Below are 18,586 nucleotides of genomic sequence, written 5' to 3'. Positions count from 1 at the left end.
CAACTAATTCAAATATCTTCCTCTTGAAAAACTGTGTAGAATGATCGGTTTCATTATATATTCCGTTAAAGATTAACAAATAATATCGAATTTTAAAGCGAAATACTTGATTAAACTGTAGTTTGTTTTCGATTAACTCTACATCCCTGTCAGGATTATCGCTCAACATCACGAATGCTGGACAGTTAAATTGTTCAAATACTTCAGACATTAACGCATAAGTTAATGAGGATTTTGCAATAACAATATCAGGGTTTTGACTGACTATATTTAAATCCCCAATATTAAAAACACATGGAAATTTATCAAAGTATTTTTGCACCAGCAGTGTAACTAGGGTCGATATATAAACAGACATTTTGTTCAGCCTTTGATTGAAACTCTTGAGTATGCAATATCAGACTATTCTTCCTTTAAAGTGATCAATATATTATACATGATTGATGTTTTTTATATGTATCCATTAACGCCATTATTAAGGTTAATGAGTTGATGGATGTTTACAAGACACGAATGAAGTATTGATAGTTTGTAGGCAGTATGAATATGATAATGTAACTTTTACACAAGCTTTACACCAAAAATAATGATCATCGTGGATATAAGTTCCCAAAAGTCTTGCTACAAAATCATTTATGCTCTATTTTTTAAATATGGGTTAAACTATTTTCCCACAAAAAACAAAGGCGCAAAAAAAGGTAAAATCAATTAAAATGGTCACCAATCTTCACCAAAAAGTTGAAGAAAATTACACATTATTTTATAATATAAGAATAATAACAGATCAGACAATTTTATCGGATTTTCGACTAATAAACGCTTAACATATTCTATGTTTCAAATATATAATCAAGATGTTATCGTCCCCACTTTCGTCCTTTGATTACCGGTTTTACAGACTTTGAGGTTACCTTTTTGACTGGTCCCAAGCAAAATCAAAATGAATAAGGATAAGAATTATCGTATAAAGTTACTAATGTACCATTATTTTCAAGATCATCGCGTATTTACTTACGCGTTTATCCATTCTGAATTCAATAGGATACAAGACTTAAGCAATCATATAACAAACTTGTTTGGAATAAACAATTTTAATCTTCAATTGCATGATGTCTACCTGTTACCAAATGAAGACATTCGAATAATTCAACCAAATGATAAAATTATGTAAGTTATAAATAATAAACTATTAATAAATCTCTATTAATATTTTCTTTACTAGAGTGAAACCAAATGATCTAAATTCTCCAACTACTGTCATAAAACAACCTGAGGAGGTAACAGAATATACTTTAAAAGAGATGGAATTGAAATCAACCAGAACATCTATCAATTTGGAAGATACAAGCCCAGAACATTCTAATATTGTAACAAAAAAGAAAAGAAAGCAATCAAAGCATAAGAGTAATATTGTTAAATCCAGGGTTCAATTTTACAATGAACTCAGTAGTGAGAAATCTCTTAGTGAAGAATCGATTAAAGAAGTTCATCTATCAACTGAAGACTTGAAGCAAATACAACAGAACAAAGAAGTTGTTCAAGAGAAATTAAACAAAGTCTTTAGTTTACCAGAGAACATTATACCTACACCAGAAATGCATGGAAAGAATGATCACAAAAAGAAGTCAAACAAATCATTGCCTTGGAGAGAGCAAAGAAATGAAGAAATGAATTGTGATATTGTACATGATTCACAAGAAAAGGCAGATGTCAGAGTAGTAAAAACAAATAATGAAAAAAATGAAGAACCTGTTAATAATATTACTAATAATGTGGTTTTGCATGAAAAGAAAGGAGAAATTGTGATACAAAATACTGATGAAAATGTATCTGGACTGAATAAAAATACAGATACATATTTCAATAGTGTTGCTCAATTCTCAGATGAAAGTGATATAAATCAAATGCAAAACATTGCACAAACCTCCAGATGGGATGAACAAGTGTATGTTATATCAACTACAACAAAGAATATAGAAAAAGAATCTCAAATACTAAGTACAAATGTAGTTGAAGAGGCACATCAACAAAAATATGTAGCAAAAAATATGTATTCTACTTCAAAACCATCAAAATATACTGGAAAGGGGTTAACATCATCAATTGCGTATTTAATATCATCTTTAACACCTGATAATACATCACAATTCACTGAAGGAAATGCTGCAGATGATGAAGTTAGTAAGTGTAACTCTGTTACACATAGAAAACGCATTCGTAAACGGAAACCCAAAGTTAAACATCCAGACACACCTACACCGTGCAAGATTAAAGAACCAGAAATCACAGAAAGGCAATTCCATTCTAATAGTGATACCAATATAGAGAAAAATAACTGTGCAAGCAATTCAGGCAAAAATGTAGATAATACCTTTCATAACTTGGCTGGTAGAAAGTCAGCATTAATTGAAGAATATATTCGTTCTGAAGCCAATGGAATTAATAATAATAGTAATAGTTTAGGCAAAGTACAAACATTTTTAGGCAAAAAACTTACTCCCGAAGTAATTAATACACTTCTGGTTATGAGAAATATGCTACCTAAAGTCGGGGATGTCATTCTATTTCAGGTAAGTTATTAGAAATATTTTTCCAACTTGATAGTAACTAAACATTTTTTTCCAAAGATGTTAAAACTGAAATGTCCACAACTATCTCGATACGTAATAGGAGAAGTTGTATCATTTGACGGGGATAAAAAACTAGTTCAATTTAAAATCCTAGAAGGATTGTCCGAACTTGACAAGTATGAAGAAAAGCTTCAGTTTGGTAAAATGCAAATTATAACTCTGAATTGGAGTTCATTGATAAAGCCGCGCTTAATGTCTATATAAGTTGATAAAATAATAAAACTTATTATTTTGTAGTAATTACTGAATGTTACCATGCATGATGTTTCTTTCGCCAATTCCAAAATAATAAATATTTGTGTTTTAGAAATACAAATTTTCGAAAACATGAAGTTTCCATTTTGTTTTCCTCCTCAATTAATCTTTACTTCAATTTTATAACAATTTATTATTCGTTTATAGTAAAATAATAGTTGTACTTAACAACATATTACATATTGACGACACAAAAGTTGAGCATTTAACAACATGTCCACATACTAGGTCTGTTTACGAAGATCTTCAACGTGACACGCGGAGATCGGCATCGTTCAATCTCCATCGCGCAACTTAAACAAAACTCACGAATGTTAAAATCATGTTTATACAGTTTCAGATTCGGGCTGGTTTTCGCGTTGCATGGATCTGTAGTATAAAACAATAATAGATAATAATAATAGTCCATCATTTACATAGTTAAAAACAATTCACGTTTAAATATCTACATAATTAAGGAAACATCAGACATAACGAAACATACACCTATCATATCGAATTTTCCAAAACAAATGAGAATTGAAGAACCAAAAATAAAAACTTGGTAAAACGTTTTCTTTTTATGCTTCGTTCCCATTTTTTTTTTATAAAAATATATAAGACGTACGAATGCTGTTCGAGTAGTCAGAATGGGCAGCGCCGTACAATTTAATATTACCTAATAATTATCAGTCTCTAATGAATGTTGAAGTAAGTTAATTAATCATAGTGGTTCCTCTGCAAGTATTCTGAACAAAAAAGACGCATCGCGCTTGCATTTTAGGAACGGTTTACTTGCAAGACCATTTTTTCAATGACTTTGATGACTTTCAACTCGTATCGTTCTGTTGGGAGACAAATTACGCGTCGCTTGTTATAACAAAAATTATCAACCAATTATAAATATTATAAATAAGAAGCTCAACACGTTATTTACAAATTGTTGTAACTGAAATGATTTGAAAAATCGCCAGTAGCGTCCTCTTAAATTACTGAACACCTTAAAACACAATTTCTATCAATTTTGGTACAAAATCAAACAATATTAAATGAACCACAGCCTGCAGCAATATAAATCTCCTCGTAACAACAACTATTTGATTGTGATGCTTTGAAATCATTTTGCTAGGCGTTAGAAAAATACTGCAATATACACATTTCTGTATGTCTCACCTGTAGCTTCATTGAACGGCAACAAAACCAAAAAAAAACGAATCGAAAAAAACAACATGGAGCTAAATAAACACAAACGAATGCGAGTCGGCACAAGTGAACGCGTTACGAATGCATAAGTACGGGACACGAAAAGGCAATACAGTTTTCTCCTTTCATTAAACATACGATTACGATTTGTTGGCGATTTGGATCAGTAGTAATTTGTTTGCTAGTTAAGCGCGTGTAAGTCTTTCTCGCTTGTCCGCACATCATCAGAATTGAATGGTATTACCTAGCTATCAGCGCATTTGAATTGCTAGAATCTACGTCAAAGTCGAGCACAAGCAGCTTGGTCTCCTCGGTGCCGTTGCGACTGCCCACCGCGCACACCAGCTTCGTCTCGTTGGCGCGGATACGCCAAACGACACCGCCGGAGCCGCCGCTGTCGAGCGCAACCAGATTGCGAATAAATTCGCCGGTGCGCACGTCCCACAGCTTCACGGTGCCGTCGTCGGACGATGTTATCACAAAACGAGTATTGAATTGAAGGCAAGTTACGGCTGATTGGTGTTTGAAATGACCTAAAGATGGATTCATCAACAAATAATTATAGATAACAACAGATAACAATTATATTATTGAGTTGTTTTGAAGTAATTACCTGATAAAGTCGAAAGACATTGACCAGTTAAAATGTCCCACACTTTAACGGTGGAGTCAGCGTTGCCGGAGACGAGAATGTTATTCCTCAACTCCATTCCGGAAGTCAGCGACTGATGACCCATGAGTGTGTGTTTGCACGTACCGGTTTCCACTTCCCATACTCGTATGCTTGTGTCCAGCGAACCACTCACGACGTGAACACCATCAAACTGTTTATTGAATTATTTACTCATTTAAACACGATTTTCATTAATTCTTTAAAATATGTGTTAAAAAAAACATAAAAGCTCATTGTAATTTGTTATCATATGAAATTCGGAATGAGACGAGTCACTCAACAAACCCTCAGACCTTTTACTAAGTAATCATTGCCATTATTATCTTTAAATTGATATCTATTTTAACTCACCTGTAAAGAATATACTCTATTTGTGTGACCCTGTAGTGTGTGCAAACACTCCTCACGATCCGGATCCCACACCCGGACCGTGTAGTCGTACGCGCCGGAGACGACAAGTTTGCCATCGTACTGAACACATCGCACCGCCGCCAAGTGACCGACGAGGACGTTAAGGCATTCGCCGGTTTCAATGTCCCACACTCTTAAACTGGCATCTCTTGATCCACTTACAACTCTTCAAAATAAAAGATAACATTTTATATTTAAGTTGTGGCTATTATAACTAATTATGTACTTACTTGTGACCATGTAAATGCATGCACCGCACCGTGGATGTGTGTCCTTGGAGCGTGTGAATGCAGGCACCGGTTTCTGCGTCCCAAACCTTCAGAGTGCGATCGGTGCTGCCGCTGATTATCGTCCGGCCGGACATTTGCGACGACCATACACCACCGGTATGTCCGACTAATCTACGTAAACACTACAATAATACGTTTAGTATAAATATCAAATATAATTCAAGCTAAAATAAATCAAATAATTTACCATTCCAGTGGTGGCTGACCAAACCCTAAGCGTATTGTCATCGGAACCGCTTACAATGCGATTGCCGCAAAATTGCAAACATGTAATCACATGATCGTCATGACCTCGCAGCATTTTTGGTGTTCGAATTGGCTTTGTGCGCCAATTCATTTCTATCGCATGCTGACGCATGTATGCAGCCTATATAGACAAAACATTAAAAAGGTCAACAAACACACAAAAATTATTCGTAAATTAAACGTTTCATACCTTCCATTGTGAACTTTGGCAACTAGAAGGACGTGACCCGCGCCGTCTCGTCGGAATATCATCAAGTTTAATAATACCAACTCGTTTACACTTTGCCTTCCAGAGGAGATCATCGTTAGCCAAAGATTTCCAACTTTGACACGTTTGCGCCGCTCTCAGAAGATCTTGCGGCTCGAGGAATTTCAGCACTGCTAATGCCAATTCGTGCGGCAGTAACGAGATGAAATCACGTTGGAACTGTGGTTCTATCACCTGCATCATGTGTCGCACCTGCGTCGGTTCGCAGGTCGCGATGAGTCCATTGATGGCGGTGATTCGCTCCGCATGTGACCATTGCTACAATTTTAACCACGTTTCAAAACACAAAACTAAAAAATAAAATGTTTGCATGTAAAAGTACAAACCTGAAATTGTTGTAACCATTCGGTGATATTTGGAGATGTAGTGTCTTTAATACCGCGCTGCTTTAATTTTTCTGAGGGACTTGCACCACCTAAAAGAATGAAGATTAATTTACATGTTTACAGTAAATATATAACCAACAACTTACTTGAATAACCATTATGTCCATCTAGCTTGCGTTTTCTCTGTCGAAACAAACATTGAAAATGTTAATTAAACAATAAATTTATTTTCATCAACATGAAGAAAATAGAAAATCAGAGAGAAGATTAGACATTAATCATTAACTAGTCAACACATTGTGTGATACTAATTCAGAAATAACTTAAAAATTCATCAGAAGTTGATTCGTTATAAATTCTTGTGCACAAAAATTACACTTACCAAGTATCTATCATTTTGATTTTGTAATGAAGATTTACGACGTGGTGTTACAGGATCACTACATACTAGCGGAAGTTCCCGAAGATCCTCCTATTGTTAAATTATTCATTTTAAAGGTATAAATACAAATTTTAAGTCTAAGTTGATTACCGTCGCCTCTGTTGCTACCTCAAAATCCTCCGGCTGTTCGTCAATGTGGTTCTCCGAACATTCATGCCACATCTCGTCCGGCGGCACATTTTCATCACTTTCACCTAAACCTAAATTACTGAGAAATGATGACTTATTTGTGTCGCCTTCACAATTCAATTCAAGCTGGCCTAAATGTTCTAAGTCCTCACACAAGGGCTGTATATTGTGTGAAGTACCTAAAAGAGTACACCAAACATGTTTAACACATGACATGAGGGGAATTACAAGCAACTTACTACTTTCTGTTGGACTAGGGCTTGTACAGTCTTGTTTGTTATCTGAACTATTAGTATCTAGAGTATTCACAAGTTCCTCATTATTAGGTGGACATGGTTCTGCCATTCTAAGGAATTATTATCTGTAAACCCAACGAAAACCATTAGCACGTTTCTGAATTGTAACCAAAACATTTTACATCGTGTTATCAGTACACATTTCAATGTTAAACTTTATCGGATTTTTGGTTAGAATTGATTACTGAATGAAATTTTTAGATAAAATCCATCACCACTTTAAAGTGATACAAAAACTTGAGAAAACTAGGCTACTGATGCGATTCTCTGAATCGTGTACCATTTATCGAGCATCCCGATTCGCAGAACGAATGCCTCTTCCCCTGATTAGAATGGATGCGATGGCCGCGATGCAAAACGTGCGAACGAATTCGTGTGATCGGCCGACTGCTCCACCGGGCACTCGGGAAGCTAAAGTTGCCCTTAATTGCTGGTAGCCCTCGATGGCTGCACGTTGCTTTGATCGCGCTACGTGCCGGACTAAAAAGAAACACCAATTGCGAATACGAATCTAATCAGGGTGATGTCGGCCATTCTTAAATAACTACAGTGTTGCCATTTCACGCAAGTCTGCAGCACTTGTCAGGATTCTACAATGTTGTCAACTTACGACTGTAACATTCAAACAAAATATGAAGATTTCATTCGGTTTTGATACATGGTTATTAATACACATTAGTAATTAGCTGTAAAAAAAACATATTTTAAATTAAAAATACAAATTTTTGACATGTTGAAGTTTAAACTTGACATCAATGACATGTGGTTGCACGTGGTTGCTTAACAGATGACGAACATCTAAACAAGCAATTATTCCAACTGGACATTACAATAAATGCTAAATTTAAAGAAAATAATGTTAGTAAATGCATTATTCTGGGTCGTAGGTTACTTCCAGATGTTTCCCGGCGCTAGATATTGCAAGAAATCATTAAATCAAGTAATAATATTCTCTGAAAACAACCAAACAATGCTGTCGCTTTTTTATTATTACAAACTGCGCATTTGTCATAAAAACAAATTTAACGAACCAAATAGTTGCAAATATAATACAAGTTGTTGCATTTTAATAAGTCTATGGCTATAATTATAGCACAAATTGTTTGTTTAGTATCTAAATAAATTTCAAGGTCTTTTTTATCAAAATGAAAAAAGAATGCGAAACAAATGTAAACAACCTGTAATTCAATGCATTGTTTCTGTAATTTAACTACTCTCTAACTAACTACGATTATGGCGAATATATTACATATTTTCGGAATAAAGTATTGTTGGAATTATGCATAGTTCAACATGAATTGTGTTTGCGCTCAAATCATCGAATGTTTATAAACTTCTAATCAATAAACGCGATTTTCGCGAGAGTTTTTAAACAAAGTCTTGACCTTGCCAACTTGCACACATTCCGAATTCACACCAACAATTGCACACCAGGCACACACAAATCAAGTTCGACTTCATATCCCAAATATCCAAGTCATGCTACATAAGTATGTATAACAAATCAGCGTTACGTAATTTAAACAAGTTGTAACTTGTAATAAAGCCATTCTAAATTTATCCTGCATGCGTGCGATGAATAAACTAAATATTTGATGACTATACAAAAATTTGAGACAGGCAATATGTGAATGATTATGAGAAATAATGCAATCTCATAATATTTTTAATTATTTGATCAAATTATTAAAATGGTTTTATTGATTACAACTGGGTTGTTTAAATATTTGAGTATATTATCATAAAATAAACGCGATAGTATTATTTACATCTTTTATTTGATACTCTAAGATATCAAACGTGTGGAATCAATTTTTTTCCCAAAAAATAAGAATAAAGTCACAAAAACGACAAAAATATTTTTAAAGCGCGAATTACTTAGTAAATATTAATATCACACTTTAATTTCCTTAGAATGTGCAATGATTTAACAGAAAATCTATTTATTTTGATTTTAAAACAAATTTTGACTTGTTGATTGATGATGACTTGCTATAGAGGTGCTTAGATACAAAGTAACTTGAACCATGACCGTCCACAGTTGTGTAAGTAAGTACAAACGTACTACATAATAACAGCAATCAAGTCATTAGCCGTCCTCCGTTCAAAACACGAAATATTTCACGGTATTGGTGATGTTGGCCATGTTGACTCTGTCCACCATCAACACTACGCATTGCTCCCACTCTGCAATGTTTCTATGCAGGAGTATAAATTACATATTGATGCTTCTCTGGCGTCGTGGGTATTTGAACACATGTGAAATGTGTGTATTCCAATCATGCAACCCTACTCCTCCATGTTACATGAGCGCAATGTTTGTAATACGCCGTTATCAAGAGAGACGAAGTTTAAAACGGTTGCCCGGTGAGCGCCGCGGCTTCAGTTGTTCAGTCTGCTGTGATCCGCGCGCATCGCTCTAACGCTCTTCATAATCATGGGTCTGTGCTTCAAACTCACTCTCCTTGTCGTCACCGGTGCCGCTGTGCTCGGTGGCCTGTGCCTAAAATGCTGCTTCAAGGAAATGGAGGTGCCCGTTATTGAGGAAATCTACTGGGGGACCGGAAAAGCCGCCTCCGATGATACCTCAATCAAACCCTTCAAGATCGATATCCCCGACAAGGTTATTGAGATATATTCTTATATAAATTTTTAATAGTGTATTATAATCAAGGTCATGCATACTAGAACTCGTTTATTTTTTGTTTGTTGATGAGCAGGTCTTGCTTGACTTGAAAGATCGTCTCGCTAAGCACCGTGATTTCACACCACCGCTCGAAGGCGTCCAGCAGCAATACGGCATGAACACAAATCTCCTCAAGGACATCGTTGATCATTGGAAAAACAAATACGATTGGCGTGCGCGTGAAAAATACCTTAATCAATATCCACAATTTAAGACCAAGATCCAAGGTTTGGATATTCATTTTATTCATGTCAAACCGCAAGTGGCTAAGGGTATCAAAGTGTACCCCATGTTGATGGTACATGGATGGCCGGGATCTGTTCGGGAATTCTACGAACTTATTCCCTATCTTACCAAACCCACAAATGGCCGCGACTATGCTTTTGAACTGATCATCCCGTCCCTGCCTGGATATGGTTTCTCTCAAGCCGCACCCAAACCGGGAATGAGCCCGATTCAGATCTCAATTATTTTCAAAAATCTGATGGAGCGTCTTGGTCACAAAAAGTATTACCTCCAGGGTGGAGATTGGGGTAGTTTGATCACAGCTGACTTGGCTGCTGTTTTTGGTGATCGTATCTTAGGTTTACATAATAATATGTGTTTCGTAAACACTCCATTATCTAACATCAAACGCATGCTTGGCGCATTCTGGCCTTCGATGGTCGTTGATGAAAAATACGAAAGTTGGATGTACCCATATTCCACATTCTTCAAGACTATGATGTTGGAAATGGGTTACATGCATATTCAAGCAACTAAACCGGATACAGTCGGTGTGGGCTTGAATGACTCGCCTGTAGGACTCGCCGCGTACATCATTGAAAAATTCACGTCATGGACGAATAAGAACTGGCAGAGCAGAGCTGATGGTGGTCTCAAGGAGAAGTTTACATACGATAAAATTTTGGATAACGTGATGATCTATTGGGTGACAGGTTCAATCACCACTTCGATGAGATTGTATTCAGAGTCGTTCAATTCGGATTATCAAGCTAAACATTACGATTGGTGAGTTTAGAGTTCATAAAAAGTGACCTTGACCTTTATTAACCTTGATCTTGTTGTTGCAGGGTACCAATTAAGGTGCCGTCAGCGTGCTCTAACTTCAAGAATGAGCTCGCTTACAGTCCCGAGTGCTTGCTCAAGGAGAGATACACGCAATTAGTGCAGAACAATCATTTCGAAGATGGCGGCCATTTTATCGCATTCGAAGCGCCGAAAGTGTTGGGCGATGATGTCTGGTCGTTCGTTGACAAGACTTTAGCTCTTCAGAATAAAAAGACTAACTAATTGTTGTTGATTAATTTTTATGTTTTTTATAATGAAATTTGTGTTGATGATAAGCAAAGCAAATAAAATAATGAATTTTTAAACAAGTGTTATATATTTATGTGCATAACATATGCAAATACCCACTGGTTTAATATTTAAATACGCCTGTTATTTCATCTATGCACATATTTGTTCGTTTTTGAGCAAACAGTTTGTATCACCCTGTACACCGCCATTTTCTTTGAGTTTGAGTTTGTGCTTATGATTTGAGCATAACCTAAACACACTGATGCGATATTTTTAGACATATTCAGCACATAAATAAAAGCGAATCATTTGTTTTCATAAGAAACAATACAGTTTTACTTAGTTTAAAATGTTGGATGGATGGTACTGCCGATCTATTGCCAATGAACAGGCGGCTGCGGAAGAACAAGAACGAATTTTAGAAGAAAACAAGCTGAAAAAGCAATACAAATTCCTTAAAACCAAATTAAAACATTTACTATATGTAAGTTTCTAGTTATACTTTCTCAAATGTACACATCTCAACAATAATAAATGCTTTATAGGAAAATGAGTGCTTTCAAACTGCATTAAGGTCATCACAGAAGAGATTACTAATGGTCACTAAAGACAGAAGTTTTCTTTTGGATCGATTAGTACTCTTTGAGAAACCTGAAAACTCATCAACAGACTCTGATGATACTGATTCATCTGAAGATGAAACACCAAAGCCAGAGCCCAATAAAAAGTAAGTATTTTTGTGTTAGACACAACCTTGGACAACTTAATATTTTCAATGTTTTATAGAAGAAAAATAGATCCAAGCTCACATAATAATCATCTACCTCCATCAAGTGGGAAGACCATCCCAGCAGCAAAAAAGAAAAGATCACCAGCTCAAAGACCACCCAAACAACCCTCAAATCACAATACCCAGGTGAATAATATCAGCACTGCTGTGCACATGAATAATGTGTCTATGTCTGATGGACACATGACACCTGAAGAAGTAGAGAGGCACTTGCAATCAAGACAATCATTCTTGGAGTTGGAAAGAGCACCTTTAACAGTGCCCACTGAAATGTTTAGTAATGAACCATCTCTAGACAGGTATATTAATCTAAATTATTTTAATATTTTAAAGGTAATTGCCATTTTTGTATTACAGTGAATCTAATGATATTGGAGAATTGGAGACCTCTCCCAGTAATATTGGTGAAGAACTTAGTGTGGATATGATTGTGGAATAAACTTATAGATTTAATTTTAATTTAAAAATATAATGACCTACCTACTTATCTAAATGAATGTATTCACTTACTTTTTGCTTCAACTCTCTAATTTTATAAGATGCTTGAATAAAACATTGCTTCTCAGTAACAGTACAGAATATGTATATTCAGTTGCATACAGTCATTAAGCGTGGTCGCAGGTGGCGCATTTTACGTGATTAAACTCTAACCTCAAATATTGTTTGTGTTTGGTTTTTCCGAGTATATCAACATAAATAAATCGTGGAAACAGTTTTATTAATGATTGTTGCTATTTAAGAATTAAATAATCAAGTAAGTTAAATTATTTACTGTCAAAATCATTCTAGCGTTATAAAAAAAAACGCGGAAAAATGATGGCATACCTTCTAATTATATTAATAGTGGCAATTGCACTTATTTTTCCAGTTATAATAGTTTTATTTTAACGTTCGTGTCCCAATTAAGGGACAACGGCAAGATGTTCTCGATTTGCAAGCAAACCCACCCCGCAACTGCTGTGGAACATGCAATTCGTTGCTATTTCTTTGATAGGTCAGACAGGTGTCTTATCACTGCTGGGGCAAATATTATCAAAGTATACAGATTAATTCCTGATTCAGAAGTTAATGTAAAATTGGAAAAACAGAAAAAATGTAAGTCTTAATCTATTTATATTACATTGTTAACAAAAATAAAAGTTTCAAAGGAAGCTGTTGTTTACTAAATTGCTAATTTAAAATTTTAGCATCTGGCTTGAAACCACCAAAATGCAAACTAGAATGCGCCGCATCCTTCACATTATTCGGCAATGTGATGTCTATTCAGAGTGTAAACCTAGCAAACTCACCACGGGATGCTTTACTCTTAGGATTTCAAGATGCCAAACTTTCTGTTGTTGAGTATGATCCCGAAACTCACGATTTAAAAACGTTGAGTTTGCATTACTTTGAAGAAGAAGATATGAAAGTATGCAAATACTTTATTACCATCATCCCTTTTATTTAGAAATGTTATAACATTACGCTATTTTAGGATGGATGGACACATCATTATCATGTACCACTTGTTCGCGCAGATCCAGAAAATCGCTGTGCAGTCATGACGATTTTCGGCCGAAAATTAGTCGTTTTGCCTTTTAGAAGGGAAAATTCGTTGGATGACGGTGACACCAATGATATTAAACCCATGCTTAGTAATAATTCAACGTCGAAAAGTTTAATCATGGCGTCGTACATGATTTATTTGAAAGATTTTATGGATAAAATTGATAATATAATTGATATTCAATTTTTACATGGCTATTATGAGCCTACGCTACTTATACTCTATGAACCTTTAAAAACATTTGCAGGGTAAGTTTGTTCATTATAAAATCTATTAACTTTTAATAAATATCCCGGTAGTTTGTGTAATTTAATAAAATTATGCATTTTTTAATAGACGTGTTGCTGTACGAACTGACACATGCGCAATGGCTGCAATTTCCTTAAATCTCCAAGAAAAGGTCCACCCTGTTATCTGGAGTGTCGCAAATCTACCATTTGATTCAATACGAGCAGTGCCAATCAAGAAACCTTTAGGAGGAACAATTATTTTTGCCGTAAACTCGTTAATATATTTAAATCAGAGTATTCCACCTTATGGCGTTACTTTGAATAGTATTGCTGATACATGCACAAACTTTCCATTGAGTAAGTTTACGAAAATAAAATTTAAAATTTTAGTGATACAAGTTTGAGAGTATTAATTATTGTTATAGAACCTCAACCAGACATAAAAATAAGTTTAGATTGTGCCCATGTTGGATTTTTGGAAGAGGATACTTTGGTTTTATCTCTAAAAGGTGGTGAATTGTACGTTTTAACTTTATTAGTCGACAGTATGCGATACGTGAGAAGTTTTCACTTTGAGAAGGCTGCATCAAGTGTTTTAACAACATGTGTAAGTATTTAATCTCCATTAATTAAACATTCATCATGATTTTGTTAAATTTTTATATTTAGATTTGTGTTTGTGAAAATAACTTCCTCTTTCTTGGATCTCGTCTCGGCAATTCGTTACTATTGCGCTTCACTGAGCAAGATAATTGCCAAGTGATAAACCTAGACGAAGATTGTGCCGAGCCGGATGCAAAGAAATTAAAAGAAGATGAAAGTGAAAAAGTTCTTGACAGTCTCAATGATTGCATGGCAAGCGATGTGTTGGACATCCGCGATCCGGAAGAGTTAGAAGTATACGGTAATCAAAAACAAGCCAGTTTGCAAATCACTAGCTACGTCTTTGAAGTATGCGATACTTTATTGAATGTCGGACCATGCGGGAATATCTCCATTGGAGAACCAGCGTTTATAAGTGAAGAATTCACTAAGAATATGGATTTAGACTTGGAATTGGTCACAACTGCAGGATATGGTAAAAATGGAGCGTTGGTTGTGTTACAGAGATCAATTCGACCACAGATTGTCACTACTTTCACACTTCCAGGATGTTTTAACACGTTTACCGTGTACGGGCCGCATGATCATCATGCGTTTTTGATTTTGAGCCAGGAAAGCAGTTCTATGGTATAAACTATTACGCATATGTAATATTTACAACAATTAATAGCTATTTTCTATTATAGATTTTACAAACTGGCCAAGAAATAAATGAAATTGACAATACGGGCTTTTCTACTGACGGCCCAACTGTTTACGCTGGAAATTTAGGCAATAATAAATATATTGTGCAAGTTAATATCAATTCGATTAAATTATTGATTGGGACGACTAAATTGCAGTATATTCCGCTTGATTTGGGTTCACCGATTGTATATGCAACTAGTGCTGATCCTTATATTGCAATTTTGACTGCTGATGGGCAGGTAATTACGTTGATGTTGCGCGAAACACGCACATCAGCCAAGTTGGTGGTCAGTAAATCTACTCTTGCTAATGTAAGTAAAAAAGTTTTACATTTAACTTTTTTTAACATCATTGTAATATCTATGAGGTTTGTTAACTAAGTTATAACGTTTGTTTTTCAATATTAGACACCAGCAGTAACAACAATTTGCATGTATAGAGACGTTTCGGGTCTTTTCACAAATAAAATCCCTGATGAATTCACCAGCATTCCACAACACATCATCAGCGACACAGAACCGAGGCAAGATAACGAAAATGAAGATGATCTCCTTTACGGCGACGATAGTGACTTTAAAATGCCCGCGATTTCAACATCCAAACCAAAAGTCTACTACAATTGGTGGAAGAAATACATGAAAGACAATAAACCCACGTTTTGGTTGTTTGTCGTACGTGAAAATTCGAACTTGGAAATCTATTCAGTTCCTGAATTTAAACTGTGCTTCATTGCGCGCAATCTCAACTACGGGTATAAAGTACTCGTTGATAGCTTAGAATCGGTGAATACGATTCACGATGATAAACATGAGTTTGATGAGCATGTCGTTAAAGAGATCTGCGTGGTTGCATTAGGAAATAAGAACAGTAAACCATTACTATTTGTACGACTAGAGAACGATTTGTACATTTATGAAGTGTTCCGCTTTCATCGCGGAAACTTAAAGATGCGCTTTAAGAAAATGCAACATAATATTATGTATTCGTCAAATGAAACACCGAAGTATGAGAGTGGCAATGCGGATTTCATTGGAATTCAAGAAAAGATTTCAAAAATTCGATATTTTACAAATATTGCTGGCTATAGTGGATTGTTTATCTGCGGCGCAAATCCATATTGGATATTCTTGACGTCCAGAGGTGAATTGAGAGCGCATAATATGTTGATAGACGGAGAAGTTTTAACGTTCGCTGCGTTCAATAACATTAATTGCCCACTTGGATTTTTGTATTTTAACAAGAAGGTAATTGTATTACAAGATCATAAAAATAATGTTATTAATTTTGTTAATTATTTGATTCTAGTCTGAAATGCGAATTGGCGTTCTACCAACTCATTTGAGTTATGATGCACCTTGGCCTGTCAGAAAAGTACCACTAAGATATACACCAGTATTTGTTACTTATCATCTCGAATCGAAAACATATTGCCTTGTTACGTCTACATCGGAAGCATCAAAATCTTACTACAAATTCAATGGAGAAGATAAAGAGCTATCGGTTGAGGATAAGGGAGACCGGTTTCCATATCCCATGCAGGAAAAGTTTAGTGTGATGTTATTTTCGCCAGTTTCATGGGAAGTTATTCCAAACACACAAATTGATTTAGAGGAATGGGAGCATGTGACTTGTTTAAAAAATGTGTCGCTTGCTTATGAAGGTACTATTTCCGGTTTGAAGGGATACATCGCCATGGGGACTAATTATAATTATGGTGAAGATATCACATCCCGAGGAAGGGTAATATTAATTTTGCTTACTTTGTTTGTGTGTTAATAAACTATTCATTTTTACAGATTTTAATTTATGACATCATTGAAGTTGTACCTGAACCTGGACAACCTTTAACTAAAAACAGATTTAAAGAAATCTACGCTAAAGAACAGAAAGGTCCAGTTACAGCCATATCTCAAGTTAAAGGCTTTTTAGTGTCGGCTGTTGGACAAAAGATTTACATCTGGCAACTGAAGGATAACGACCTTGTCGGAGTTGCTTTCATCGACACACAAATCTACACACATCAGATATTAGCAATCAAGAGTCTAATCCTTGTCGCGGATGTTTATAAATCGGTTGCTTTACTACGCTTCCAAGAAGAATACCGTACATTGTCATTAGTCTCCAGAGATTTTCGTCCCTGCGAAGTGTACACCATTGAGTATCTGATAGATAATTCAACATTGGGATTTTTGGTATCTGACGCTGAAAAGAATATAATTTTGTATTTGTATCAACCAGAAGCAAGAGAATCTTTTGGTGGCCAGAGATTGCTAAGAAAGGCTGATTTTCATTTCGGGCAGAATATTAACTCATTCTTTAGGATCAAATGCAAACTGAGTTTGTTTAGTGAAGACAAAAAGTATCAATCTGGAGCTGATAGAAAACACATAACTATGTTTGGTAATTTCATTGTTTACCGCATTAATTAATATTATAAATTTAATTGATTTTTAATTTGTTTAACAGCTACACTTGATGGAGGGTTAGGATATATCATGGCTGTTCCAGAAAAAACCTATAGGAGATTGCTCATGTTGCAAAATGTGTTGGTTACGCACGGATCACATACAGCTGGATTGAATCCAAAATCTTACAGGACTTATCGCAGTTGGCGGAAGTTACAAGCGAATCCATCGCGGAGTATTATCGACGGTGACTTGGTTTGGAATTTTACGCAGTTACCTCTAAATGAGAAACTTGAAGTGGCGAAAAAAATTGGATCGAAAATTGATGAATTGGTTGAAGATCTGAATGATATTCAAAAGTTGACGGCGCATTTTTAGTTTCTTTTAAACAATTTTATTATTTTTACGTCTTACTTTGTTTATGAGTTTCAATAAACCGTTTAATTTATCTACAATGTTAGTATGTAGATAGGTAATTTGGATATTTAAGCAGTTTGTGTGTGTGTTGTTTTAAGCGAATGCAGAACAATTTGCATATCTTTGCATTCCTTGCTGGCGCCGGCGTTTATTCCTTATTTTTGCGGTCTCGACGCGGTTTGCAAGGATCGCTTCGGAGGGCTTCGACCTTTATTTCCGGTATTGGTCAAGTCAAGTCAAGTACTCCAGAGTCAGGTACAAGGTGCGTTCGACCGGTTAAACCCACAAGTATGAACTGGAGTACTGAACTCAGTTTTTAACTTGTTCTAAATCAGGTCACTATATTAAAAAACAACAATAGAAGGCAAGAAATGCATGTAATAGCGGCCATTTTGTTTTACACTTCTTTTTTCTCGGTATTGAACATTATTTCTACGTCAAGTAATAAAAGAACTACCTGATTAGCATTTCTACCCTATTGTACCAGAGCCTGAACCTAAACTTCGACGAAAGCTGTTTGTTTAAGTTTATGAATACGTGATGGGAACCGGAAAGCACCTCATTGCTCTAACAATAAACAACCAATTTCTACCCATCATCAATATCCGAATAAATCGCTTTGTTCGAGTTGCGAATTTGCCGTCGCACATCATACCGCTCGACGTCATTGTTTGCAAAAATTGATTGATACATAGTTACTTTTTACCAGAAGAGAATAATGGGGTTGTTGGTATGGTAGGCGAACCGTGCCATCGCACCATGTTTAAGTACG

At 35.5% G+C, this 18,586-nt stretch overlaps 5 protein-coding genes across 6 annotated transcripts; 4 read left to right on the top strand and 1 right to left on the bottom strand.

The window, feature by feature from the left end:
- Nucleotides 1–886: 886 nt before the first annotated feature.
- Nucleotides 887–2,956, top strand: LOC135794880 (uncharacterized protein DDB_G0284459-like). Its single transcript, XM_065306356.1, has 3 exons — nt 887–1,167; nt 1,223–2,570; nt 2,628–2,956. The coding sequence occupies exons 1-3, from the start codon at nt 941–943 to the stop codon at nt 2,832–2,834; spliced, it is 1,782 nt and encodes a 593-aa protein (XP_065162428.1). The 5' UTR covers nt 887–940; the 3' UTR covers nt 2,835–2,956.
- Nucleotides 2,957–2,993: 37 nt separating this feature from the next.
- ago (F-box and WD-40 domain protein 7) lies at nt 2,994–7,722 on the bottom strand. The gene is made up of 12 exons (XM_065306355.1): nt 7,429–7,722; nt 7,092–7,213; nt 6,814–7,031; nt 6,664–6,753; nt 6,428–6,464; nt 6,282–6,370; nt 5,878–6,213; nt 5,629–5,808; nt 5,382–5,563; nt 5,092–5,317; nt 4,681–4,891; nt 2,994–4,600 (listed from the first exon to the last, which is right to left on the bottom strand). The coding sequence occupies exons 2-12, from the start codon at nt 7,195–7,197 to the stop codon at nt 4,308–4,310; spliced, it is 1,968 nt and encodes a 655-aa protein (XP_065162427.1). The 5' UTR covers nt 7,198–7,213; nt 7,429–7,722; the 3' UTR covers nt 2,994–4,307.
- Nucleotides 7,723–9,513: 1,791 nt separating this feature from the next.
- On the top strand, nt 9,514–11,213 carry LOC135794881 (juvenile hormone epoxide hydrolase 1-like). The gene is made up of 3 exons (XM_065306358.1): nt 9,514–9,771; nt 9,869–10,845; nt 10,908–11,213. Exons 1-3 carry the CDS (start codon nt 9,586–9,588, stop codon nt 11,125–11,127), a joined length of 1,383 nt encoding a protein of 460 aa, XP_065162430.1. The 5' UTR covers nt 9,514–9,585; the 3' UTR covers nt 11,128–11,213.
- Nucleotides 11,214–11,338: 125 nt separating this feature from the next.
- On the top strand, nt 11,339–12,419 carry LOC135794882 (INO80 complex subunit E). The gene is made up of 4 exons (XM_065306359.1): nt 11,339–11,620; nt 11,682–11,863; nt 11,923–12,225; nt 12,284–12,419. Exons 1-4 carry the CDS (start codon nt 11,486–11,488, stop codon nt 12,363–12,365), a joined length of 702 nt encoding a protein of 233 aa, XP_065162431.1. The 5' UTR covers nt 11,339–11,485; the 3' UTR covers nt 12,366–12,419.
- A 113-nt stretch (nt 12,420–12,532) lies between these two features.
- Cpsf160 (cleavage and polyadenylation specificity factor subunit 1) lies at nt 12,533–17,845 on the top strand. Of its 2 annotated transcripts, none has more exons than XM_065306353.1 (12): nt 12,533–12,680; nt 12,795–13,021; nt 13,114–13,334; nt 13,401–13,720; nt 13,809–14,059; nt 14,128–14,309; nt 14,372–14,932; nt 14,992–15,303; nt 15,400–16,236; nt 16,298–16,732; nt 16,789–17,392; nt 17,459–17,845. In XM_065306353.1, the coding sequence occupies exons 2-12, from the start codon at nt 12,847–12,849 to the stop codon at nt 17,773–17,775; spliced, it is 4,215 nt and encodes a 1,404-aa protein (XP_065162425.1). In that variant the 5' UTR covers nt 12,533–12,680; nt 12,795–12,846; the 3' UTR covers nt 17,776–17,845. The 2 variants fall into 2 exon arrangements, with proteins under 2 accessions (XP_065162425.1, XP_065162426.1); XM_065306354.1 differs by having other exon boundaries at nt 12,566–12,680; nt 12,771–13,021.
- The last annotated feature ends 741 nt before the right edge of the window (nt 17,846–18,586 follow it).

This window comes from Atheta coriaria, unplaced genomic scaffold, assembly GCF_025399875.1.
Source record: "Atheta coriaria isolate IRGN ID8LTWV9N9 unplaced genomic scaffold, Caltech_Dcor_3.1 hic_scaffold_6_pilon, whole genome shotgun sequence".
NCBI lineage: Eukaryota > Metazoa > Arthropoda > Insecta > Coleoptera > Staphylinidae > Dalotia > Dalotia coriaria.
Note: the sequence above shows the minus strand (reverse complement) of the source record. Positions and strands in the feature narration are given on the sequence as shown.

Coding starts and splice junctions, on each gene's coding strand:
- LOC135794881 (XM_065306358.1), top strand. CDS start 9,586: ATGGGTCTGTGCTTCAAACTCACTCTCCTTGTCGTCACCGGTGCCGCT. Junction 9,772..9,868: donor AGATCGATATCCCCGACAAG/GTTATTGAGATA, acceptor GTTGATGAGCAG/GTCTTGCTTGACTTGAAAGA. Junction 10,846..10,907: donor CAAGCTAAACATTACGATTG/GTGAGTTTAGAG, acceptor TTGTTGTTGCAG/GGTACCAATTAAGGTGCCGT.
- LOC135794882 (XM_065306359.1), top strand. CDS start 11,486: ATGTTGGATGGATGGTACTGCCGATCTATTGCCAATGAACAGGCGGCT. Junction 11,621..11,681: donor AATTAAAACATTTACTATAT/GTAAGTTTCTAG, acceptor AATGCTTTATAG/GAAAATGAGTGCTTTCAAAC. Junction 12,226..12,283: donor AATGAACCATCTCTAGACAG/GTATATTAATCT, acceptor TTTGTATTACAG/TGAATCTAATGATATTGGAG.
- LOC135794880 (XM_065306356.1), top strand. CDS start 941: ATGAATAAGGATAAGAATTATCGTATAAAGTTACTAATGTACCATTAT. Junction 1,168..1,222: donor CAACCAAATGATAAAATTAT/GTAAGTTATAAA, acceptor TTTCTTTACTAG/AGTGAAACCAAATGATCTAA. Junction 2,571..2,627: donor GGGATGTCATTCTATTTCAG/GTAAGTTATTAG, acceptor TTTTTTCCAAAG/ATGTTAAAACTGAAATGTCC.
- Cpsf160 (XM_065306353.1), top strand. CDS start 12,847: ATGTTCTCGATTTGCAAGCAAACCCACCCCGCAACTGCTGTGGAACAT. Junction 15,304..15,399: donor GTAAATCTACTCTTGCTAAT/GTAAGTAAAAAA, acceptor TTTCAATATTAG/ACACCAGCAGTAACAACAAT. Junction 16,237..16,297: donor TTTTGTATTTTAACAAGAAG/GTAATTGTATTA, acceptor ATTTGATTCTAG/TCTGAAATGCGAATTGGCGT.
- ago (XM_065306355.1), bottom strand. CDS start 7,197: ATGGCAGAACCATGTCCACCTAATAATGAGGAACTTGTGAATACTCTA. Junction 5,809..5,877: donor GCCAAAGTTCACAATGGAAG/GTATGAAACGTT, acceptor TTGTCTATATAG/GCTGCATACATGCGTCAGCA. Junction 5,318..5,381: donor ATGCATTTACATGGTCACAA/GTAAGTACATAA, acceptor TTTATTTTGAAG/AGTTGTAAGTGGATCAAGAG.